At 46.5% G+C, this 26,101-nt stretch overlaps 1 protein-coding gene across 1 annotated transcript; it reads right to left on the bottom strand.

The window, feature by feature from the left end:
- Positions 1–6,960: 6,960 nt before the first annotated feature.
- On the bottom strand, positions 6,961–25,667 carry Cd83 (CD83 molecule). Its single transcript, XM_055595163.1, has 5 exons — positions 25,550–25,667; positions 25,334–25,455; positions 11,895–12,090; positions 10,100–10,206; positions 6,961–8,524 (listed from the first exon to the last, which is right to left on the bottom strand). Exons 1-5 carry the CDS (start codon positions 25,584–25,586, stop codon positions 8,396–8,398), a joined length of 591 nt encoding a protein of 196 aa, XP_055451138.1. The 5' UTR covers positions 25,587–25,667; the 3' UTR covers positions 6,961–8,395.
- Between the last annotated feature and the right edge of the window lie 434 nt (positions 25,668–26,101).

Raw genomic sequence — 26,101 nt, 5'->3', positions numbered from 1 at the left:
CATCTTCCTCCCTCTAAGAGAAGGAAACCGCATGGGAAAAGGAATGAAGCTAGTAATTTAGCATGTTCCTTATATCAGCCTCTTACTTAAAATTCAAGAGACGTTGCTAGCACCCCCCTAACAAATGAGTAAATTGAGACACCGAGAGGCCAAGCTACTTGTCTAATCCGATTGAACTGGTGAATGGCGGAGTCTAGGTTCCAGCAAACATCTGTCTGACTCCAGTGCAATTTCTTTTTCAGACAGCAATGTATCCTGCCCACGTTTTATTGATTTATGTGTTACCCCTGCTGGGATTGCTTGTATTTTTAAAAGAACCTAGTCTGAAGAGAGGAAGATGAAAGATGAATACAACAGATGGCTTCCTGTCCTGAATGTCTACAACCTCACTCATGACAGAATAATGGTATTTCCAGAGTTTGGGTCTTACTTTCAACAGATTATTATTATTTTTCCCTTTGCTACCCTTGATCCAGCAGCAATGGCTTCTGGGTACGTGTTTTGATTTAAAAAAACAACAATGTCAACTTTAGGGATGAAGAAACGGAATGTATTGAAGGAATTTACACAACTACAAGTCAACATACTAAGTAAAATTAAGATTTAAAAAAAAACAAACAAACAAGGGCTGGAGAGATGTCTCAGTGGTTAAGAATGCTTACTGCTCGTTCAGAGAATATTCTGTTTCTAAAAGCCACTTCTGGTGCTTCATAACCTCCTGTAATTCCAGCCTTAGGGGATCCAATATACCCTCTTCTGGACTCCTCAGACACCTACATGCACATACATACAGACACACACAGACACACACATATAAATAAAAATAAATCTTTAAAAAAGATATACCAAACATTTTTGCAAGAACCAATACCTCCCATGCCAGAGGACCGCTGTGATATCTGTCACCATTACCCAACGCTACATTACCGGACATTCCACCCACCTGTCCTTATCATCAGCTGGCACATCTCATGACTGAAACAACCATCTGTTTAGAAACACATTCCAGCCCAGTCCCTCCAGGAAACCTTTCCCTGGCTATTAGATAGTTGGGTATATTTTCAAATGCACACTGTTTTCATCACCCTAGGTTTGAAAGCCTAATTATTGAAAGCCTACACTCCTTCCTGGAGCTACCATAACAAAAGTTTATAATAGCAACAACGACAAGACCCTCAGAGATCTAGGAGCCCGAAATCTGATCCAAGGTGTTGCAGAACTATGCTGCCTCCTGAAGGCGCTTGGGAAGGACCTCTAGGCTTCCCTCCCTGCTTCTAGTATTGCCAACAATCCTTGACATTCCCTGGCTGCGTGGATGCTCACATCCCATGTTACCGCTGACTTCACTAGGTGTCCTTTTATCTGTGTGTCTATCTGTGCCTGTATTCAAATTCCCCTCTTCTTATATGGGCATCAACCTAAGCCCCACATTTCAGTGACTACATTTTCAAAGACCTTACTTCCAGAGTAGGTTGTATTCACAGGTACCAGAGGATAAGACTTCAGGAGATCTCTTTGGATGATGTAATCTGATGCATCAACACACAAGACTGTGTTCCATACAGCAGTTGCGGCCATGTCTACAATCAACCGAAGCCACTGTTGTGTAGCTGTTTCCTCTGAATATGAACATTCTGTTCTGGGATGGGAAGTCATAAGACTTTCTGAGATGGGAGGCTCATAAGACTCAGGGAGCAAATTGACAAGATTCTGGAAGCTCATGAAAAATTACAAAATTCACAAGCCCTTCCCCCAAATCATAGCAGCAGGAAACAGTTGCTGAGAGAGAGGGAGGACTCTCCAGTCAATTGTGAGTCATCCCTCACCATTCTCTGTCTGGTTTCTCTGTCATGGAGTTGCCTGTGAGTCAGCCAGGCTACTATCACTAACCAAAATAGAGTCATTGGGTGGACCACCTAGACTTGTGTGGGATCGAGTCTTTGGTCTGTGGTGGGTGCCTGTCATCTTCCTAGAAAATGCCACATGAGAGCCACTCGGCTTGCCATCATGCCACTACAAAAATCAGCTTGTAGTGACTATTAACCTTGGTATGCGGCGACGAGCCTCTGCGGTGACCATACCACCCACCATCCTTCAAGCCCTGGTTCAGGTGTTCCACTCACACATACATGGCTCCTGCTGGGAAGTTGCCAAGCCATTTCCTTGGGGACCAGTGACCCAACCGCCCCTCCACGCCACCCCCACCTTGGGCTCACAGAGAAATGTTCCCACTTGTTTTTCCGAGTCCACCATCCACAGGCATGTCGCGTGGCCTCTTTCCAACTTCACTCCATTCCTACGCTTCTCCTTCCATCGCCCCCTGCCACTCGGAAACAGTGATACACAGCCACCTCACGGGGCGGTTGGGCAATTTAATGAATGTTTATAAAGCTCTCTAAGGTCTTCAGATAAAAACTGCTGTGTAAGTGCAAAATTATTATTAGTTCTCAGCCTCCTGCCCCTTGACTTCTGACATGGGCTTTTGTTGTTCCTGAATGGGAGTCGTTGACAGGCTGTCCAGCTGGCTTTGGGGGAGAGTTGGGAAAGTACACACGCCTTTACAGATTGTGTTTTACCCCTTTGCAAAGAGCGTTCCAACTCTGTGGGGTGTCTCAGAGCTTTTCAGTGTCTGAATTTCTCCCTACTTGCCTCTAGTAAGTACTGTAATCTGTGAGAGTAGATTGTAAACAGGCTACTTTGGCAACGCATAAGGGAGAAAATGGTCAATTGGAAGAAATAGTTCCTCTTATAATGAAGCAAAAACAATATCCCTTACGCATGCAGAATCTAAATGAACCACTAAGTGAGGTCCAGCTCCTCTGCCCAGAGGGATGCTGTACGTGTTTACACATTGAATGCAGAAGAGAATAGAAATCTTGCTTTAGTGCCTGGAGTTCCAGCTCCTGCCCTCACCCTAACTTCTCAGGAACCATGGAAACAGACACACCCAGCCTGGATGATGTTTTCCTGATAGCCTTTGTGACCTAACTGTGTGCTACCTGTAATCCCATGAGGACTGTTAAAGAGGAGGAAAGGAGAAGAGAGGCATGCAAGCGGAATGCCTTGTCTCTGAAGGACAGAGGGCGGTGTGGGATTTGCAAAGGTCTGGAGTGGTGAGCCATGCTGGGCAGCACTCCCCCTTTCTTCATCATACACTTACACCCATTCCCCAGCACAACCTATCACACAGCCCGGAAGGCGCCGCTTGGTTTATCATCATACTTTGTTGGTGTGGTTACTCTGATTTAGCTGCTTTTAAAAACTAAGGAATAATTGCATAACACAAAATCAGTGGGGCAGAGGTGGAAAGGCACAGAACCAAGGAGAAAATCTGGTGTCCGTTACACAGTTGAAAACACACACAAATGAACAGAAAGAATTCAGATGATACATGCTTTGTTCCTTGAGGCAACTAGTCAAGCATAATCCGTACCACATTGTATAAGGAGAATGGACACCAGGGATGTCCTTCTAGGTCAGAAAAGTTGAAGTGGGAGTACAGAGGACTGAAGCCAGCCTGAAGCACGTCATCGGTGGCAGGCTTATTAGCTCCCAGAGCAGCTGGAAACATGAAGATGAGTTCATGTGCCCCAGAATGAATTAAGCTCTGCCTGCTGTGTAGAAGTAAGATGAAAGGGATTGACTGCTTTCCCAGTCTGTTGTGAAGCTGGCTATAATAACAGAAACAGACAGACAGACACAACACACACACACACACACACACACACACACAGGTGCAAAACCTAGCTATCATCCTGATGCTTAAAACCTACGCCTGTGAGATGGCTCAGTGGAGAGAGGCATTTGCCACCAAGCCTTACGACATAAGTTCAATCCCAGGATCCATATGGTAGAGGGAGAAAGCTAACTCCTGCCACTGATCTCTGACCTCCACATATATGCCAATGCATGTGCTTGCAAACATATGTACACAACAAACAAACCCTGGAGACTGAGAACTGAAGACTGTTTCAACGTGTGCTTGTCTCCATCTCCCGTCTCTTCCACTGACGCTGTGCTGCTCTGGGTTCCCAGCTTGCCGTGTGGTTCTGATACTTCTCCTCAGGCTCTTCTGTGTGGTCCTTCACCTTGTTTTCCTGGCTATCATCCCCAAATGATCTGACAGTGTGGCTCCATAATGCTGGATCCATCAATACTCTCCCTGTCCATCATGGCTCTAATTGACGGAGATACTGTGTTTGTCACTCACCTCTACTTTCTCCTCACTCCATTGAGGGTGAGGAGACTCTGCCTCCATAATTCTTAAGCCACCCTCAGACATGTTTTTTTATGTTCATCCTGTCACTTCCCAGCATTACTGAAAATCATGCTGAGCTTTTTTCTATGTGTAATCCTGGCTGTCCTGGAACTCACTCTGTAGACCAGGCTGGTCTTGAACTTACAGAGATCCACCTGCTTCTGCCTTCTGGGTGCTGGGATTAAAGGTGTGCCTCACCACAGCCTGGCCACCTCAGCTTTGAAGTCTGAGTTTAAATGGAGCTAGTTTATATAGCCTTTTCAGGTGGCTGATCCTTGTTGCTCCTGGGACTAGATTTGGAATCTCTTAGAATACGCTTTTCTTATATTCACTGCGTGGCTTTGCCAGGGAAGTTTAACGGAGGAGAAGGAAAGACCCTCCCTGAAGGTAGGCTGCACCATCCCATGGGCTGAGGTTCTCATCTGAACGAAAAGGGAAGAGAAAAACCAGCACCCCTCTCTGTCATTTCCCGATCCATCCAGATGTGAGCGAGCAGCCCCTGCCAGCTTGCCTTCCTGCCTCATCACCCCCATGATGGACCACGGCCCTTCTTAATCCCTGAGTCAAAACAGTCCTTCTTCCCTTAAATTGCTTCTGTTGGGTCCTCTGACACAGAGGTGAGAAAAGTAACAAGTACAGCCCCAGAGGTGTTTCCCAGAAGAATTGGGACCTCCCCAACTGTTTCCTGCCATTGCTCATGTAAGTCCACAATGTTAAGTAAAACAAGTAACTGGTGGACTGCACTGAGCTCATGTCTCCTACCACCAGAATCGATGCTCTTTGAAATACACACACACACACACACACACACACACACACACACACACACACACCAGCACAGAAAGGCAGAAGTGGAATTTTAATTTCTTACATAGTTCAAATGTGAACATTCACAACCAAGAGAATCTAGAAAGAGGACGATACACATGAGTGACAGACTCTAAATGAAGAACTGACAGCGGCATCTCACCAACCAACCAGAATCAAGACTGGTTCTGCAACTAGTCACACAACCACCGGGGAAAATGAGGAATGATGCACACAACTCCTGTTCCAGCCCTCTATAATAGTTTTTAAAGATTTATTTTTACTTGTAAGTAGGCTTAGATTTTTCCACCCCATATAGGGCACCACCTATAGACTTAGTCTTTTTTTTTTTTAATCACACCTATTTTATTTAGGATTCTTAAACACACCTTCCCTTCCAACCCCCCCCACCCTCTGAAACCTTAGGTGGGAGATTAGTAGGGAAAAGGGCTGTAGACCTCTCTTATCTACTGATATGGTCGATGAGTCTTTAGGACTCAGCTGTCAGGATACTTGTTCAAAGGTCAACACCAAGCAGCAACACCGAAGTCAGTGAAAGTTGCAAGACTTAGTTGGATTGCCCAGAGAAACTCTCTGGAGTGTTTCTCTCTATGAAGTCAAGTGTCAAAGCACAAAGATTGGTACAGCAATGCCAATCCAAAAAGCAGTATGTCTCACCCTGCATAGGCTTCCATATATGTCCTCTCCTCAGAGTCCACCCACAGATGTACTCAGCTGGCCAAAGTTGAGGCCCTCGAGTGAGAGAGCCAAACATCACCTGTTCTCTCACAAGCCAACCTATAGCAAAACACCCAGCTTGCAGCAAAACATCACATGACCAAACTGAGTGCAGAAACTTTCACTTCATATAAGTGTTTACCTGCATGTATGTGTGTACGGCACATGCATGCAGTGCCCATGGGGGAAGAAGAGGGCAACTGATTCCCTGGAACAGGAACGGAGTCTGGGAGCAGAACCTGGGTCCTCTGTAGTAAAAGCAAGTGGTCTTAACCACGGAATCATTCCTCCATCCCTCTTGTGTGCTGTTTTTACAAAGGGAACACAAACTATTATCAATTACCTAATCAACACAACCAAACAAAACTGCCAATGGGGGTTGAGGGTCAACTCAGGGTTCTGAAACTGCAGAACCCTGAAACTGTGGGGTAAATATGGCCTCACTCTGCTGCCTGTGTCTCTTGGGCCACAACCCTGGCAGATTAGCAGGCCCTGGTTGGCTTCCAGGAGAGTGAGCCAAGCTCTGCTATGATGAAACCTGCTAAGGATTGCTAGGAATACAAAACCCTGCAGACCATCTTTTAGAAGCTGGTGTGTATGAGTGTGTGTGTGTGTGTGTGTGTGTGTGTGTGTGTGTATTCATGTCCCGGGACATCCCAAGGCAAAATCGGTATAACTGTAGCTCTAATTCCATGGACAGTTCATTTTCACAAAGAGCCCCTGACCCATGAGGCTTTTATAGCCACCACAGACGCATACATAGATCTTTCATAACAGCTTAGGGGTTAGAGGTCTGTTTGAAAACCTCAAGTAAAACCCCATGAATCCCAAGATCAGGGACCCCTGACTTCACCCATTATTTGGAAAAAGAGCTTCCCTTTCAGTCCCTCCCATGGTGGTCACATGGGTTGGCAAGCTGATCATTACTAGCCAGTAGGAACGAAGCTCCAGGATGGATCTGGCAGACTTTAGAAGAAGGAGGGCCATGTCACAGAGGTCTGCCAGCCTTGTGTCCCTGGCTCCCATGTCAGCCCCAGACTCCGAAATAAGCCAGTCATTTACCGCTACCATTTCTGCCTTCTCATTCTCCAGTCAGCATCCAGGCACTCATCCTAAAGTCGGAATCATTTTAAAGACAGAAAATAAGAACACCCCTCTTCACATGCACACTTTTTAATAGCATGAAAGTGATGACTGACAGGCAAACACACTGGGTCAGCTCAGCATCACTTTCACACTCATATTAGTGTGGGTGATACACACACCATTAATGGGACAAAACTCTCTTTGGGAAGCAGATGAGGAAGGAGTCAAGTTCATAAAGAAATGCAACAATGTTACATCAGTGCAACATCTGAAAACTCCCTCCGGCCATGGCCCAGTGGTCCCAATAGGTCCATATCTTCAAGAACTTGTGATTGGTCCTTCAAGAACAAAACATTGAGCCACTCTCCACATTTCTCAGGAGGAGTTCACATAGAAGACCATGGCAACGTCCTCTTTATAGCCTTCTTTGTTTGGATCGATGGGAAAGGTGAAACACAATAGGCTTTCACTCAACTCCAGAACTCTAGGATATCAACAAGAACAACCCAGTGGGGTTACCACTGTGGACAGTACCTTCAGCTTTCCCAAAGCATTTTCACATTCATTTTAGTCAACCCAGACAAACTATATGGTTTACAAGCCAGAAAGTGAAAACCATGAGTGACTCATCCAGGATCATACAGACAGGCTTGGACAATTGTGGCCAGACTTCTGGTTGCACAGTCCATGGTCTGCCCTTCTAGCTTGCTGTGTTTATTCTGAGAGACCTTGTCCATAGTCACTCGGGCTTCTCATCAGCTAGCAATACTATTTAGCTAGACATTCTTTTTTTTTTTTTTAAAGAAAAGAAACACACTTCTTTGAAAAACATGAAAATTCTTCTTTGACAAGTACATGTAGATTAAAAAAATAAATGTAGCATCCTTCTATATTGCCGCTTTATGGATATCTCTTCCAGATGAAAAGACCCTGCTGAGGAACAGTTCATTGACCTCTCATTTCTATGTACACATAATGCTCCTTACTAATAGCAGGACCTTCACACTGGGAAATGATTTGCTAAATATTTCCCACTGGCTCACAGCTTGGCCTGTCAATTTCTGCCAGATGTGAGACATCTGGACTGGTGCAACAAAACAGGACAAATTCAAAGAGGTGTATCCCAGATGTAGAAGAGAGGACACTCATCCTCAGGAGTCTGTCACAGGGCCAGCTAAGAGTGTTCAAAGTTCCCATGACCCTGTTCCACCTGCGTCTCACCATAGCTTTTATATGACTGAAAGGCATTCACGAGGTTGACCAGATAGCCGCGTAAAACACTAAGCTGACAGCCACAGAGAAGCAGTGATGTTTCCATGCTCCATTGTCATGTGATGGTGCTCAAGACCCTGTGGCAGGGAGTAGTGTGGAACCCACTGTCAGGTGAAGGACTTCAGAGAAAGGTTTCCGCCTGAGGGTGGGGTTCATTCTTCTCTCGTCCAGGCGGCATTCAGGCACACTGATCTGATATGCCATTGGCCTTGTAAAAACCAGTGGAGATCCTACTCATACAGTTTCTGTTTTGGGAGGGGTCACTGGCCCTGAATGTTTGCTTGGGGAGGTGACTGGAAGAAAAGCTTGTTCTGTACCAGGTTTAGAAATATCTGGAAAAATACTCTGTAGTCGTGCAAACTTCTGTAAAAAAGGGAAATGAAAATATGTTGAGAAATGAGTCATTGGGAAAAATTAGGCTGTTGTCACATCCTCCCCCGAGAGCTGGCTGGGCACATTATGGAAGTACTTGCTATACTCACTACCGCGCATTGTTTACAAGCTATATACACTACTTTCCCGAATTTTCCAAATCTCATCAGTAGACTCAGATGCCTGACTTCAGTGCTCTCTCACCCCTACTGAGCCAGTGCCTTTGGAAGCAGACATCTGCCAACAAGAACCTGAAGGCAGCTGTCTTAAATGTACTGTCTGACCATCCTAGTTGTCTTCTTATGAATAAGCAACCTTGCCAACCAACCTGCAAGCTCTAGGGGGCCAGGTTCATAACAGCTTTTTCTGTCCTATGCGATAGTTAGCAGGATGCTTTGTCTACAGCAGGTACTCACAGGAGTCTTTTGTTTTATTTGTATATATTTGCATTTTTAAAAACTGTTTTAAATAAAGCTTCTACTTTTATGAAGGGTATATTTATCAAAGTCTCTATATTTAATAAATAGTACAACCAAAATTACATTCACCTTAAGAATCATTTTTCAGATTAATTTATATAATCATTCTTTGATAAGTTGGTAACATCCAGAAAAATCTTAGTATATTATTCAGGGATTCATTTCAAAGTCATGAGTATTGCAAAAATACATGTTTTCACCTTTGCCTGATTATGAAACACCAGCATTTCATTTTCTTCTGATTTAAAATGAACTGGTGATTTAAATTTTTATTCACATACAATAATTTATATAGTCATAGGATATGATGTGATGTTTGTTGATTGATTTTTAAAATGGAAATCAGAGACATGATTTACACAGTAAGAGAGACAGACAACTGAATACAAGACTATAGTAGGTGACAGAAGCCAGCCCTGGGATGGCTCCAGGATGAGTCTATTCTTGTCCCTGTGTAGCCAGCCCTTCTGGTGCCTCTCCAGTTGGTCAGAGTCTCAGATGGACCTGCTCCCTGAGAGCCATGGTCAGTCCAGGTAAACAGCCAGGCAAAAATGGGATGAAGAGCTTCCAGCTGGAGCCTGCAACCAGTATCTAAAGAGCATGTCAAGAATGCCCAAGTACTGAAAGTTCCCCTCCACTGCTGAGGACTTTGGGGTGCCCCCGTGCTCTGACTTCTTAGGCTCAAATCTTAAAAAGGATAGGAAACACGAAAATACCAGTAGAGCCACTAAGAGGAAACAGGCCCAGGACAGTGTGACCAAAGGGGACGACACGACACTGCAGCAAGGCCTCAGCCCCGGGGTGCTGGATGGTGACACTGTGCTCACAGGTCCTGCATGGGATTCTTCAGACTTTCCTACACAACCCTCCTGCCTTACCTCACAGACTGTACACAGTGCTCCCCAGGGCTCGCTAAACCAAAAGGGAGCTGGAGGGATCCCAGTGAGCTTTCCAGTGTGGAGGCCTCCAAAGCCCGGCCCCGCCTCCCGAGGATAACCTCCCTTCATATCTTTCAGTGACGCACGTTGTCTACCAGTGCGGCCGCAGGGACCACGTCACAGAAGAGGTGTTTTGGGCAGACACTTACGCAGGTGAAAATGATGAGTGTCAGGTAGAAAATGACCAGAGAGAAGAGCAGCACCGCTTCAGCCCTGTACTTCCTGAAAGTTGATTCTGTAGCTTCCTTGGGGCATCCTTAAAAGTAAAAGGAACCTATGAAGACATTCAGACTTTTCCAACCTGCTACGTTCCTGCTTCCTCTGGTCCTAGTGTGCCCATCCCTGCCCTCAAATCTGTCAATCAGAAAAAACTAGTTGTGGTGACAGTGACACCAATCTTGAGAGCATGTTGTCACATTGCCCCGGCATATGGGTGGGATGTTTGCTGAGCTTTTGAGGCCAATAACTACCTTAACATCTTATGAGTAGGTAAACCTATTAGACAAGTGAGCTCAGACTAGGGCACTCAGACTAGGAAACGAGGCTGAGGATCTAACTGTCCTTATCTAAGAAATGCAACTAGAATTCTGTTGTATTTGTCTTCTTGAGACAGAGTGTCATGTAGTGCAAGTTGGCCTTGATCTCACCGCGTAACAGAGATGACTCTGAACTTCTTGATCTTTTTATCTTCAAGAACTCAGATTATTGGCATCTGCTACCATCCCTGGTTTTTATTGGTACTTCAAACTGAACCCAGAGAGTTTGTGTGTTGGTGAGCATTCTAACCATCACTGGTCCCTTGACTACAGTTCTCAGAGAAGGCCAGCAGCGCAGGCTAGGGGGACCAGCTCCCTCAGGGTATGTGAGACTGTGGCTGTGGCCTGATGGAGGGCAGAAGGGAGGCCCCAGCCAGGAAAAGCCTGGGTCCCATTCAGGCACTAGCTGAAGTTTGGCCTGTGCTGCAGTGAGGTTGCCAATGGGCTTGGCTCACAGCCTGGCCAGGGGCAGGCAGCAGGCAGAGGATTCCAAGAAACTGTTCCCTTGAGTCATATGCATTTGAGATTGGATTCAAAATTGCAATGCAGCAGTCTAGGAATAGATTCCCACCAGGGTCTATAATTCAATGGAAAAGGTTGAGAGACATTCTCTTAGGGACCCCTAACAATGACTGAGTTTTCTGTCTACCTCGGGCGCTGTACTTAGCATCCTAATGTAATACCTCATTAAATTTAACGACAAACTCAGCGTACAGATGTCACTGCCCCCATTGGAGAGACGAGGCTTCGATTAAACAGTGACAAAACCAGCTACACTTCAGTAAGTGTCAGTGTTAACATCTGAGTCAAAGCTAAACCATTCATTCCTGTCTGACCCTTAACTTGGAGGCAATACTGTGTTGGAAGACAAGATGGAAGGCAATCATCTGCGCTTGTTCACGTCCTCTTTGGCCCTCATAACTCTCTCTTGTTAAGCCATTCTCATTTCTTATCCATTTGGACACTTGGGGAGGGTCTGCTCTCTCTCTCTCTCTCTCTCTCTCTCTGTGTGTGTGTGTGTGTGTGTATGTGTGTGTGTGCGCGCGCGTGCGCGCAACAGTGAGAAAAGCGCGAGCACTGACTGGCCCTTTAAAAAGCAGTCACATGCTGAGGGCTGTCATCTTAGTTCTAATAGCTTTCAGATACGTGACCCAAGGAGAGTATAACTGTTGTGCAAAACCAGGGCCTTACAGACAGCATCTTTGCCGTTTTGGGTCTCAGTCCCTAGCAAACGTTGGGCAAGAGTCAATGCATAGATTAAGCCACACGTGGAGAAAAATTCTGACACTCTTCAGAGGAATTCCCTTCCAGCCACGGGTGTCTTCCTAAGCTGCGGGGTCAGATTCTGGAAGAGGAGAGGCTCCTACAGGCCCAGTCTGTGAGAAGAGAAGGAGTGAGGTGAGCTCACCTGTCACCTTCAGAATCACAGTGCCGCTGAGATTGCGCTGCCCTCCGAGCTCCTGCAGCGCGCACCTGTAGGTACCAGAACTGCAGAGCGTAGTGTTTTGGATAGTCAGAGAATAAGACCTTTTCCTGGGGGCCTCGAAGGAGCTGTTTTGCCGGCTCTGGGGTAGCTCCAACCTCTCGTTGCCACTCTCTGAGAGCTGTGAAGAAGCAACAAATAGGAGTCACACTCCTGACAGACTACCATGAAGGTTTACAACTTGTTTTCACAAAACCATCAAAAATGTATGTTTTTCAAGCAAGACAGGGTGCTTCCCCCCTCCCACAACCCGGTATGTGTGAATTCCAGTGGAGAAGAAGAAAATCTTCAAGATAAACCTCTCTAAGGCTCTGCTTGCTTTGAAACAAGATCAGACTTCGCCTTGTGATTGGAACACCAGTAACTTAACCTCCATCCTGCAGGGATAGGGAGGGAGTCACTGGGGGGGGGCGGGGGTGACAGGGGCGCAATGTGCTTCCCTCTGGGTTGGAGTTGCTCTCTTTTAAAAGTTCTTTTCTTATCTCCAGATGCTAACTCACCCACTAGCTGCGTCTTGATTTTGGATGGCAGCATTTTCCTTGGAAACCTTCCTAAATCTGTTTAAAAAAAAAAAAAAAAAACACTGCCAGCCAACTCAGCTACACCAAGGTACAGATGAATAATGGCCCCTGCTAACGAGCACCCTCGATGTTCAAGGTCACGGATGACGTAGAAGCTGACCCTGCTTTCTTTCTTTATCCCTCTCCTGAGGCAGGAAGATGCTGAGGAGCATGCCGTGAGGAGGTTTTGTGAGTCACATCAAATAGCGTCCGGACAGTGACAGGCTGTCCTGCCGGGCTGGGTGCCCAAACTAGCCACGCAATCCAATTGGCTCAATCCCTGAGCTATCTTGGGGACTGAGCCATGAGTTGTTTTCAGCGTCTCCTAATCAAAGATGTGATATTCACCACGTTCCACATGCTCTCTCTTTCCCATACGCATCTTAGGGTGTATGTGTCTGAGCATGCGTGTATGGATGTATTCGTTAGGCAGGTCCATGTATGTGTGTAGACGCTGGGACGACCTGAGCCGGATTCCTCCAGTGAGATCTGTCTTGTTTTCTGGCACAAGGCCTCTCACTGGCCTGAAGCGATCCACATTCGCTAGACCGGCTGGCCAGTGAGCCCGAGAGCTGGCCACGACACAGGGTCTACAGCCACCCTTGCAAAGCCTGAGCATGCTTCTCATCTTAGCTTGCCAGTTGGTCCCCCACCGAAATGGCTCCCGGCATATCCAACCTTAGACGATGCGGCACACCGTTGTCTTTTATAAGATTCACACTCAAGAAATGTCCAAATAATTAAAAAAAAAAAAAAAAAAACACCAAAAACCTTTCACAATATTTTAAATAAATTTACGACTTGGTGTTGGGCCACACGAAAAGCTCTTCAGAGCCACAGGCAACAGGTTGGACACGCTTTCCTTGAAAGGCTTCTAAAACAGAATTTTTTGGTAACGGTGAAACATCAGTCTGGCAAGTCAGCATTCCTAGACAGCCTGGAACAGCCCTTTGCTGTTTGGCTGGGGACCAGTAGGAGGCCTTGGGACAAATAACATCCCTCACCTATCCCGACTATCATAACAGACCCCAAGAGTCACTGTAGCAAAAGGGACAGATCACCAGATCTTCTGTGCCACAGTGAAGAGTGAGCATTTGGAGGGGATGCTGGAAGGGAACTAAGTAACTAACAGGTTGGGCGGGGTCACCCTGTGGGGGAGGGGGAATGCACAAGCTCACGTTCGTGTGTGTGCACAAGCACAGATGCGCACACTCTGGCTCAGGTCTGTTTAACTTTGGAAGCCAAGCATTGCACAAGGCCACCCGGCTTTAATCCAGCTTTCAGCGTGCCAACATCGCTGTGCAGCGGCCTGCAGAGACATCTGCTGGCAGATTTACGCTCACTCTCAGAAGCAGGCTGAAAAGAATCGCTCTTTTCGAGCTGTCAGTGGACGTAAATCCTGTTTCTTGACAGTCCTTCCTATTTTTAAAGGTTCCTTATAAAATAACCAAGGCTCTTCATGAGGAATCTAAAAGACTGGGGCTTTTGGAGGTTCAAAAATACAGCAACAGCGGGGCTGGGCACCCAATTAAGTCAGCAGATTGCTTGCGGTACAAGCATGACAACCTGAGTTCAATCCTCAGCCCCGACAAAAGAAGAGCTTGGTGTGGCAGTATATGCCTATAATCCCTATGCTGGAGAAATAGAGAAAGGAGGACCCTGGGGCCTGAGAACCAGTCACTTTAGTCAAACTAGGGAGCTCCAGGTTCAATAAAAGACACTGTCTCAAAAAGTAAGGTGCGGAATGATTGAGTATCACCCAACTATGACTTCTGGTCTCCACACTCAAGTATACACATTCGCACATACACAGGAGCATGCTGACCCACAAATCCATGGGAGGTGGCTGAAGAACCTTCAGGGAGACAGAGAACATCCAACTGATTCTAGAACACATGGAGCTGGCTCCTTGTGGCTTATCCCTCTCCCCACTCCTGACTACCCAGCAGAGCCAACCTTACGCCAGCTGACCTCTTTGAGCTGACTAACCCACCTCAGTCTCTGCATAGCCCTAACCAGCACTCCATCCATCTCTTTTTCTAAATCAATCCTCAATGGCAAATATGGCTGTAACAGTTACTAAGGGATGACCTGCCTCTGCTTTCCTCCTGGGTAGTTTCTTGTCCATTAAGAGGGCCTCCCCAGGCCCCCCAGATCAGAAAGCATGTGAAAAAGTCAAGATCAAAACCTACAGCACTCCCTGGAGCTGGTGTATAAGCAATGATGCCATTTTCATAAAGCTAGATGCTGGGACTTGAGGATCAGGCAGCTGTTGGAGATCAGGGATGGTTGGCAGTGGCCTATCTATCTGCAGAGGAGGTCATTTAGAACCAAGGCAGCTCCAAGAGCAAGGAGTACCCTTTGCGGTCAGATTTCTATAGGCTTCTGGAACAAGTCTAGCTATTTTGGCCCAGCTGCTTATAAGTAGCAACACAAAAGCCAGGTGAGATGGTAAGGACAGAGGGAAGAAATGAAGGGAGCCACAGAACAAGGTTGTTGGCGCAATCGCCTGCCAAATTCTGTCTTGTCGAATCAGCACAGCCACCAGTGGAATCACATCCAAAAGGGGTCTCCTCCAAAGACCCTTTCTTCTCAGTGCCGCAGAGAACCAGTGCCAGAGAGCTGGCATAACCCAGGAACTCTTGCCAAATGAGTGATGAGTGACAGCACTCTGCTTCATAACTAACCCCAATGGCGACAACGGCGTCTTGTCTTGTCCATGGGATTTTGTTTGACTCTCTCAGTGGGTATCTGAAATCAGAGGTAGAACTGAACCTGTCTGTGGAAAGGTACAGTGGTTTTCTCCAGTACAAACCCGCTCAGAACAGGTTGGTGTCTAAACCAAGTGTAGGTTTTCTGCTCACATTTTCAAAGTATCAGGATAAAAGATTCATTCTTACTGTGGTCCTTAGTAATGTCAGCACAAGGAGCTTGGATCTCTCTCTCTCTTCTCTCCCTCTCAGTAAGTCATCTATTCCCTTTTTTAAAATCACTTTATAGTTTCTCTTTGGCATATCCAAACTGCTAGCATCACTACTCTTGTACGTTGGGCCCATTATTAAGTAAAATATGGGAGACTTGAATGCAAGCAACCTGATACTAGGTGTATCTGACAACCACAAAGGCTACACAGTAACCCCATGTGGATACAGAGGGGTGATTCACACCCCAGCCAAGACAAGGTGTGAGGAGTCCATCATGCTTCTCAGGACGGCAGTGCTTCTGGAAATGCTCTGCAGCCCTCTCCTAGTTCCATGTTCCAGAATGAGCAATGTTCATTGCCCTTCCTTTTGTTATTTTAAGATATAACTATCCAAAGATAGACCTTTTCATGTGACTCCACCTGAGAAATGCAGGTCCTCCCCCCGTCATGTAAACATAGCAACCATTTTTATGTTTGCGTCACATACTCCAAACCTGAGTGTAGCACTATGGGTACCCAGGAAACCCTTATGAAAAACTTCAAATGATTCTCAAAAGACCTGTGGCCAGGCGCATGGCATCTTGCCATGTCTAGCGTTGGCCGAAGCAGCACCAGGGGCTGACAGAGATGTTCCAGAGGGAGGAGAAAGGTAGAAGAGCAGATGGACCAGCCCACTCTTTGCTTTGTTTTGAGTTCTTATGCGCATTTGGAGCTGGCTCAAAACCAACCACTGGCAAGAGCAGCTTTTTAAACATTCCAAGTCTAAAAGTGTTTTATTGCTTCTCTGCAAAAGCATTTTAGGAAATAGTAATTTATAACAAAAGGAACCCTCCGATCCATTCACAGCCGAGCATAATTGACGGGAACTGTTTAATGCACACTCAGTGATGCTAATATTGCCGTACAGCATGCGAAAGCACAACATAATTTGGGCAAATTAATTTCTCAAAATGCTCATTCCAATGCTGTCTTAAATGCCCACGCTCTGTGGATTAACTTTTATGCTGACAACTAAACTTTTTTTTATTGAATTAGGAAAAAAAAGAGAGAGAGAGATATCCCATTTTCAGAAAGCCTAGGGACTTTGCTTGCCTCAAGGCCTCTAATCTGAATAAATGACTTAAATATCATATTCTTTCTCTGAGACACAGATTTGACCTTAAGGAGACCACAAGACCTAAATCAAACTGAGCTTTCTCTTTAATTTGCTGAATACAACATCAAGTAAACACAAGTACTAATTTTAAGGGCATGTGAATTAAATAGATTTCTTATTGATAGTCAAATTTGAATGAGCGCAAACTAAATAAATAATACTGGAATAGAACCCATATTTCAACTAAGAATTTGTTTTGTCAAGTGTTTTTAAAACAAATTTATATGGTTTTGTTCAAATATATGACAACTAATCAGGCCTGGTGGGACAGCCGGTGATCCCAGCTCCTCATAAGGCTGAGATGGGAGGATCACAAGTTCAAGGCCAGCTTAGCCAACTTATGTCTCAAAATAAAAGGTGTAAAAGGCACTTGGGGGCTGGAGAAAGGGGCACAGTGGGTAAAGTGCTTCCTGTGCAAGTGTGAGGCGATGAGATCAGACCCCCAAACCCCGGGTAAAAGCTAGGCACGCCTGCAACCCCAGTACTGAGACTGAAGAAACAAGTGATCCCCAGGGCCTTAGCTAAAATGAAAAGCTCCAGATTCAGTACGGAAACTTTGTTTCAAGAAAACAAGGCGGACAGGAATCGAGGAAGGCATCCCAGGCTCAGCCACTAGCGTCCACAAGCACAGGGACAGATGCATGAGGACACACGCGCACACACACACACACCGTGTGAACTTCCTAGAAATGATCAAATCCAATTATTAAGGCAACATTTCTCTTCCTACAGCAAACAAGGAGTTTTGATCACAAACTTGAAGTCTGAGCTCATCAGAACGTTAGATCTGCTAAAAAATGTGATCAAAGCTTGGTGAAAAGAAACACTTCTTTGGAGGGAAAAAAAATAACACAGAATTTAAGCATTTCGCTTACCAGTTTGATAAGCCATATGTAAAGAGGGAAACTTCAAGGTGTCGTTACAATAATCTGATGGATCCCAAGCATTCTGGAACAGCTTTTTGTTAATTGCATCCCTTGTGCACTAACATTCATGTACTTCGGTTTCTAACTCAATTAAAGTGCTAATATAATCCCCATTCATCATAAAAACAGCTCTTTATAATGTGCAAAATAGTTTGGCTCCAAGGTTGATGTCATAATGAGGATAAAATGTGTGAGCATTAATGTCGGCATTTTTTTCTGAGTGTAGTTTTATTAGAAAAATGATTTTCTGCTTTGAAATGTGCTGGGTCTAACAGACAGAGTCAGATTTATGGCTCTTAACAAGAGTTATGAGCGTGGCAGAGGCAGCCTAATTAAGAGCGCTGGCTTTGGAGCGGGAGCCATCCCCAGCCCTACCACTGGTTCTTCTGCTCTTGGCCAACTGGCCAAGCAGCTCTGGGGTAGTTTGTACCCACAGGAGCCAATAGTTACCACATCTTATAGAAGTAGCGTTAAGATATTTAGGATGCTGTACACACACCCTAAGCATGGTACCAATCAGATTCAAAGCCCTAAAGATACTATTAAAAAAAAAATACATAGCCAGTGTTTCATTCAGCACACTAAACAGTTCATTGCACACAGGAAGGATTCAGAACGTACGCTCTGAATAAATGAATGAATTTGTGAAATAATGAGAACATGACAAGCACATTGGCTTCCAAATCAAAAAGTCCAAGCTTCTGCGCTAGCTAACCGGGTCACTTTCAGTCATTCGCTTCATCTCTGTGTTTTATTCCCTTGTCTAGAAGGAATATATTATAAAAGTCAAACGAGAAGCATGCATGGGCATCGTGGAGTTGGGAGAGCAGAGGTAGAAGCTGCTGCTGTAGATGTTTGCTTCCTTCAAGTTCATCCTTCTTGGCTTCTTTCTGATAAAATTACCTTGGAAGTCTCAATTCTCTGCTCCAGAGAAAAATCTCGTGTGTGTGTGTGTGTGTGTGTGTGTGTGTGTGTGTGTGTGTACATTAGCATGTGAAGACTAGAAGACAGTCTTGATCGCCCTCCCTCTTTTGGCACCATCTAATATTATTTTCTGTTTGTCTCTTGAGATAGTCTCTCATTGTCCTAGGGCTCTTCTGATTGGCCGGGCTGGCTGGCTAGTAAGCTTCAGAGAGCTACACCTCTCCACCCTACTTATTTCACTAGTTCTGGGGATCAGACTCTCTCATGTTTCCACAGCAAGCACCTCACTGACTAAACCATCACCCCAGCCCTATGCAAAGAAATTTGTTAGCTGCCCATACTGTGTTCAAAACATCATAGAATTCTGATTGTGTCAAGTATCATTAGAAGAAAGCGGAAAAATCTTTTGAAGCTGGGGCATGGATGGCAGTGAACCTTTCATTACTCATACCAGCCCTCCTGAGGCTGTCATCCTGTAGTGCCTACTGGACTCTGAGTTCATGTCCTTCAAGGAACCACACAGAACCCCTTGAGTCTAGAGGAGGCCCATTTGACTCTGGCCTGGCATCCTGGGACCTCAGAGACTGGCTGTGATGGGCATAGAGTATAATCATAGCCACTTAAGAATAGCCAGATGTTTGTCCTATTAGAAGAAAAACCTACACAGAAAAAAATATGCAAGTGTGTTTACCAGCTACTATTTCCCTGCCAGGGGGAAGCTAGCAATAAAACTAATTTATAGGTTGGGAAAGATGAGAAATGGAATGTCACCAAGCCCAGGGGATAGTCACATAGCTCTAAGCCCAGCTTTTCCTAAGGAAAGGGAACTGTGTTGTCTTATATTTATGATGGGAACGTGAAAAAATGAGAAATCTAATACATCATGTATAAGTCAACATAGTTCCTTTCTTTTAAGACAGAACTGCAATTCCTTGTAACAGAAAGTCTTAGCTGATGGAGCACAGACATACACAGGCCACACTGCATATGGGTGGCACACAGGGAACTCAGCTCTTGTGGCCCAAGTTTCTGCATCAGGCCCACTCATTTGCCTCCTCTCCTCAAAGAATGGCACTCCAGAGCTGACCCAGAGAGTCGGGTCTAAGGTGAGGGCAGCTTGGGGCAACTAACGTCTTCCTTTCCCAGGGGTTCCTCTCCATCTGGACCTAGACTCGGCAGCCATCAGCTCTTTGGAGAACTCAGACGAGAACACACAGGAGATTCATGAGTGCTCAAGAAACTGTCACACGAAGCTACCACACCCTGGTCTTCCAAGTGCATCTCCATGCAACAAACAAACAAACAAACAACAACAACCTTCCAAGAATCCAGAAGCACGCTTAGGAGTGTGAAGGAGTATTATCAGGGAAGACTGTTTGGTCCGGCTCTGATTTGTGCCAAGAATGTTGATACTAACGTTAGAAAAGCTGGGAAGAGCTCAGCCAGTTCAAGCACCGAGTGTACACATCACATCCCCAGCCTCTGTGCTGAAAACCAAACCAACCGACAAACAAAACTGGGTGAAGCAGTGGATGTCTGTAAGCTCAGCCCTGTGGAAGGTGGACAGGAGGATCCCTGGGGCTTTCTGGCTCCAGGCTCTGTAAGAAACTCTGTCAAAAACCAGACGAGGTGATGGCGAGTGATGGAGGAAGACACCCAAGGTAAGTCTCTAGTCTCCGTACCCATGCGCGCGCACACACACACACACACACACACACACACACACACACACACACATTTAGAATTATTGCAGAAGTACCCAGAAAGAGATTATGGAAGCAGTTTTAGGCAGAGAAACCCTTTTTTGGATAATGAGTTTGATTTCATTGCATAAAACACCTACGTCACTGAGCACTCCTGCAAACTTCTCCTTTTTTTTTTTTTCCAGGCTGCGACATAACCAAGAATAAACTAAGGGAACCCAGTCCTCATGTGATTCAGGTTCCCCCTTGTATTCGTGGAAAGCACGTGGTTTTTTGTTTGTGTAGCTCTTCAACTTTCAGCCACCCGATTTCTACCCTGCAAAGGACATAAACAATGCTACTGTTCAGCCATGTCCAAAGCCTCAATGAGCCATCATTCCAGTCAGGCTGAGACTTCCGCTCTGAGGTAGACTCATCCTTCCTTGACCACACAGACAGAAATGGTGATGGAGAAAACCCAGGGAAGCAAAGATGTGCTCTAGCCTTCGATGAGGTAACCTGATGGTGATCGCAATGCAGTAAAATAAATAAATAAATAAATAAATAAATAAATAAATAAATAAATAAATAAATAAACAAACAAATAAATGAAATACAGGCTCCCAAAGATTCGTCTCTAGGTGAATTACATTCTTTCCATCACCATGAGAAATGTGCTCTCTCTTAGGTTTTCGAATCATTCTCTGGGCTGAAATGCCTTCAACGGCTTACTGCTACTGAGGCTGTGTGCCCTTGGACTCATTATCATTCGACACTCAAGCCCTTCACACCCTGTGTCCTAGCGTCACCCCTGGGCACAGCTGCTGTATCATTTTCCTCTCTTGATCACTAGTTACCTCGCTTGCACCGAAAGTGTTTTGTGGTACAAGGTACGCCCTTGTATGTGTGCCACTCATCAAATGTTTGCTTGGTCTCTGAGTGCGGACATGGATGTATGTACAGACTTGTGTGTTCATGTGTGTGGACATCACATGTCCTCCTCTATCACCTTCCACCTTGTCTGTCAAGGGTCTCTCAAAGAATCTGAAGCTCACAGATTTGACTAGGTTGCCTGACCAACAAGCCTCAGGGATCCGCCCATCTCTGGCCATGTACACTGTCCTCACAGACCCTTGTCACTGAAGCTGCTTTTTTTACATGGGTGCTGGGGCTCAAAAGATAGGCCCTCACACTTACATGACAGGAACCTTACTAACTGAGCCATCTTCTCCATGTTGATTTTGGGAAAGCATGTTCTGAGATTGCCTCTTAGAATCAAGAAAACTCAGCAAGTGGTACCTGTTAGCTCGTGGGTAGGCCCTTGAGGGATGGCTTCAACTCTGATCCTGATCCCTCATGAGGCTTGCTGCTCATTTCAGAGACCCTGCCTTGGGAGCTCAACATTGCATACTGGTGGCGACGTGAAATACAGCTCCTTTCATCAAGAGTGAGCAACATCCATGGAAATCGAAACCAAGGCCAAGCAACCCCGGTGTGGGTTGAGCTGTCAGTTAGCCTGATCGCCAACATTGCCCCCAGGAGAAACAGCAGAAATAGAACACTGCACTGGACCAGAGTACCCATGATCTACCCTAACCAGGGATTTTCTAACTCCAAAATTCAAGTGTGACCCGTTCTCTGAAATCACTGTCCCACTTCCCCTTTCTCCCTTCCTGGGCAATCAGTGTAAAGAGAGCATGTCTTGTGACGCATGCCTGTCCCCACCCCCGCAGTATCAGCCAGAGGCCACATCAGATATCCCCTTTGCCTCAGTGTAGGTTGTCAGGGCTCCTAGCGTGATCCAGGATGGCACTGTATCTGCTAAGTAAATGACTCCTCTTTGTTAGTGGAGAAGGACACCAGCCATGGCCAAAGTTGCCCATTCAGAGCTGCGTTCTCACTTCAGGCCTACTACGGCAGCTTTGTAGAGGTACAGGGACACTCCAGTGCAGACACATCCCCTCATACAGAGCCTTGTATTCAGTATGTACATGATGACTGGGCCCTGTCCTCTGAAATCACATGTAAACAAATGCCATGGTCCATAGCAAAAGAGTGATGGATCAAAGCATATTTGCCTGTGTTCTCAAACTACCTCCTCCCACCCAAGCTGCAATCTATCATGACTTTAAAAACTAAACTGATTTATAGCCCACATAGCTACAAACTTATCGATTTCTCTATTTCTTCACCACCATCCATTCTTCTTTAAAAGGTAGCAAGTAGGGGAGCTTTTGGGGAGCCCAGTTAGGAGGGCACTGGGCCACAGAAGGGCTGTGCTAGAAGGAACTGGGCTGCTGTCGGTTACATTTGGCTTTGCCTTTGATGTTCTTGTCTCTACTGAGTCTCTCCAGCCTCCCCCTTCACCACAGCTTAGAAACAAAGAATAACACTTTTCCTGACAGACTCATCAGTGTCTGTACAGACACTAACTGGACTCCATCTGAGTGCAGCTTTTGGTAAAAGACCAATGAGTTTTTAAAGATATGGTTTGAGCATAAGCCATCAGTGTCAACTGGCTAGTGTCAGGATGCTCTATGGAACCCCAGGACTAAATGGGAAATGGAATTTGAAGCTATGTGTAACCACCATTGTGATAAGCAGAAGGCCTGCAAGAATGTGATTCAGTGTGGTAGACAGTGAAATCTCACTCCAAGAGGCTCTGCTCTGCTTGAACTGATCCCAACAGGAAACAAGTTTTACAATGCCAGGACAGAGATGAAAAAAGGGAGGTGAGAAGAGCGAGGCTGGCCTTTGGTTCTGAGTTTAAATCCCCTTCCTCACAGTCCCCCAGAACATATTACAATAAAACCACCCAAACAAGCAAACAAAAACAAAAACAAACTGAGATGCTTCATCCATAAAATGAGGCCTTTCAGTATCTCACCACTGGCCTTATTTTTAGACTTCTCTGGCCATTTGTGTTATATAAGCAACAGCCATGCAAATGTATTAATTATCGGGCATGAAAAGAACAAATATAATAGGACGTGTCCAAAAGTCCTGGAAGAAATAACACATTTGGATGTCAAGGTATTCGTCGTGGGCAGGCACAGCACAGCACACCTGCTCCTCCAGCAGCCACGCCCATGGAGGAGGAGATGAGATTAGACAGCTGCCTTTCCCTTTTATCATCAGAGCTTCATTCATATTTAGCAAGCAACTCTACCATCCCCCTATTTTTTTTTTTTTTTATAGAAAAAATTTTAAGAGACCTTCAGGCCAGGTCTCGCAAGGACTGTGTCCAATAAACAAGCACATACATTGCAAAGTTACATCATCTGCCGACATCCAAGGCGAGGTCAAAGGCTAATTGCAGTGATTTACTGAACCATTCCAAACGACCCTGCGCGAGGAGATTTAACTTGACAACTGTTTGAACTTCACAGTCTGAAATTTCATCTACTTGTTTCATGAGTACTTTTTAATTACTCCCCTGGGGATATTAATGATGCTTTCTTTTTCTTTCTTTGTTTTTTTAATTACAGTCTGGGAGGGATCGTGGCTTTATGTTTTGTTCCCTCCTTGAGATGTCTGAGTCCACTGTCTGGCTGGCTCAGGGACACTTCACTTTTCTTTACGCAAAGTAATTAAAAGAGAGAAATGAGATATCAAGATGGTCCAACAACTCAAGTCTCAGCATCCGACAGCTTGGTTCAGAGCCCATTTATTTTGCTCCCCTGAGCTCTGTCTCTTCACCTTTAAAGTAGGAACAGGCATAGTTCTGGCCCCTGAAGCCCACACTGTTCCGGAAGACAGAGGTAGATGATATATGTAAATATTTATTCCCACAGTCAGGCATATGGTGAGCACTCAAATATTGTTTTTACAATATTTTTAAAGTGCTATTGTTTTGACTACTCAAACAATTTTTGGGCTTCTGTTCTCTGAGCTCACAGTGAAGAAAGGAGAAACAAAGAAGCAATAGGAACACATATACAGAGAGAGAGAGAGAGAGCTGTAACGCCCTACACAGCAGTGTCCTGAGGTGTCCATGGTGCCATATCTCTCATAGTCAGCTTAGCTTTAGTAGCAGGGTAGACACTGGGCGCTGGGCAGAGGGCAAAGGGCACTGGTGTAGTCATCGTCTTTGGGGAATTAACAATCCAGTTGGTTGACTTGTTTGGTTTCATACCTGGGACCTTTTGTGTGCTAGGCAGGCACTGTAGCACTGGGGGAAGGTGAGCGGCCATCCCCCAGCCCCGATAATTGGCTAAAGGGGGTAAACACCACACATACACACACACACACACACACACACACACACTTCCTATGCTGCCTTGCACGTTTAAACACCCATACGTACACAAGCTCTTGCATCCTTCATAGTGGGGAGAAGGCAGCCCAAACTGAGAACAGACAGAGGCCTCCTCGGAGGAGGAAAATCAGAGAGCTACCCCCAGAGATTTAATTCATTTGCCTTAAAATGGAGGTGGCCTGTCTCAGAGCCTCACTTAAAGAAGGGGTGCAAAGGCCAGCTCCATTAAATTACAGCAGCTGGGCTGTAAAATACCACAGGAATTACAATTTTGGCGTCTGAGACGAGAAGCCTTTCAAACGTCTCGCCTTGTGCAACTCAATTTCCCACCACAGGGGCAAAGATGCTTTCTCTGTTTGGGCCTCAGGCTCCAGCACATTCCTATGGAAGTCCTCATTCATGGCTCCAAGTACCCCTAGGGACTGCCAAGCAGCAGCAAGGTTGAGGAGAGGCCATGCCTTGGCTGCCAAGAGATGACGCTCCTCACTACCTCCTGTGGCCAGCCTAAGCCACCTGGGACCCTCTCTGAGACCTCCCCCACAAATATCCTTCTCCCTCCTGTGTTTTTGAGAGTGTCATGGCCACAAGGTACAAGAAATCGGGAGTCTAGGGACATGCTGACATGCTTCCTGTCCCGTGCCCAAATCTAGGCCCATGCTGCTTCCCCTGGCTGCACCCACAGGTGCCTTGCTGCCTGGATCCGATCCCTGGAACCCCTCTGGTGGGATCATTTAGGACAAGCCGCCTTTGATCATGATCTGCCGGGAAACTAACATAAGGGAGCTTGGGCCCTGGACGCAGATGGAGCGCGGGGGAAGACGGTAGGATGGCAGAAACGGCTCGAGTGCCCAACCCGGGGCCCCAGGAGACTCCGTCCCTCGGGTGTCTGCTTCCACTGTCCCGGCAAGAAACCGCGCAGACACCGCCGCGCTTACCTTGACCCAGGACACCGCGTAGGAGAGCTGTGGGTCCCAGGGCGCTGTGCACGGCAGGTCCGCCGTCTCGGAGCAAGCCACCGTCACCTCCCGCATCGCCATCGCGGGCGCCAGGCTGCAGGCTGTAAGAAAGAGGGAGAGACAGACCGGCGTGAGCAAGGCCACCCAGGCGGGGTCGCGGACAGCGTGGGGCGACGGGCTCGGAGGGGACCGTACCGCAGCCTAGGAGCAGGAGCTGGAGGCCTTGCGACATGGCTGGAGCGCTGCGCCACCGTCCGGGCCGCCCTCCTGGGCGCGCGCCGCGCTCTTGTACCCGCGCTTGGGACTTCCCCGCGCGCCGGCCCCGGGGACTCCCCAGTCGGAGGAGGCGGGTGGCCTGGTCCCCGCCCCGCGCGCGTCCCCAAGTCCGCGTCGCTGCGGCTGCGGCTGGCCAGCGGCGACAAGCAGCTCCGCGGAACGGCCCCGCTCCCTGCGGCTTCGGAAGCCGCGATGGCACGCGCGGCACCGGCTCGATGACCCTCAAACCCAGGCCATGCAGCTGGTCCATGCCCATTCAGGGAGGCTGGGCAGCTTCCTCTGGAGTCCCGGCTGTGGCGACGTTGCTCCTCTCCAGATTTTGTGATAGGGACAGACACCCCAGACTTCCAGAGAAGTGGCACAAGCCTGCAGTCCTCTGCTCTCTGACCTCTTTCAGGTTATCATTGGGCCTTGTTTGCATTGTTTGAGCAAAGGAGATCTTTCTTATACTAAAGCATTAATCACACACAC

This window comes from Psammomys obesus, unplaced genomic scaffold (genome assembly GCF_907164565.1).
Source record: "Psammomys obesus unplaced genomic scaffold, mPsaObe1.curated_primary_1811, whole genome shotgun sequence".
In the NCBI taxonomy this organism is placed as follows: Eukaryota; Metazoa; Chordata; class Mammalia; order Rodentia; family Muridae; genus Psammomys; species Psammomys obesus.
Note: the sequence above shows the minus strand (reverse complement) of the source record. Positions and strands in the feature narration are given on the sequence as shown.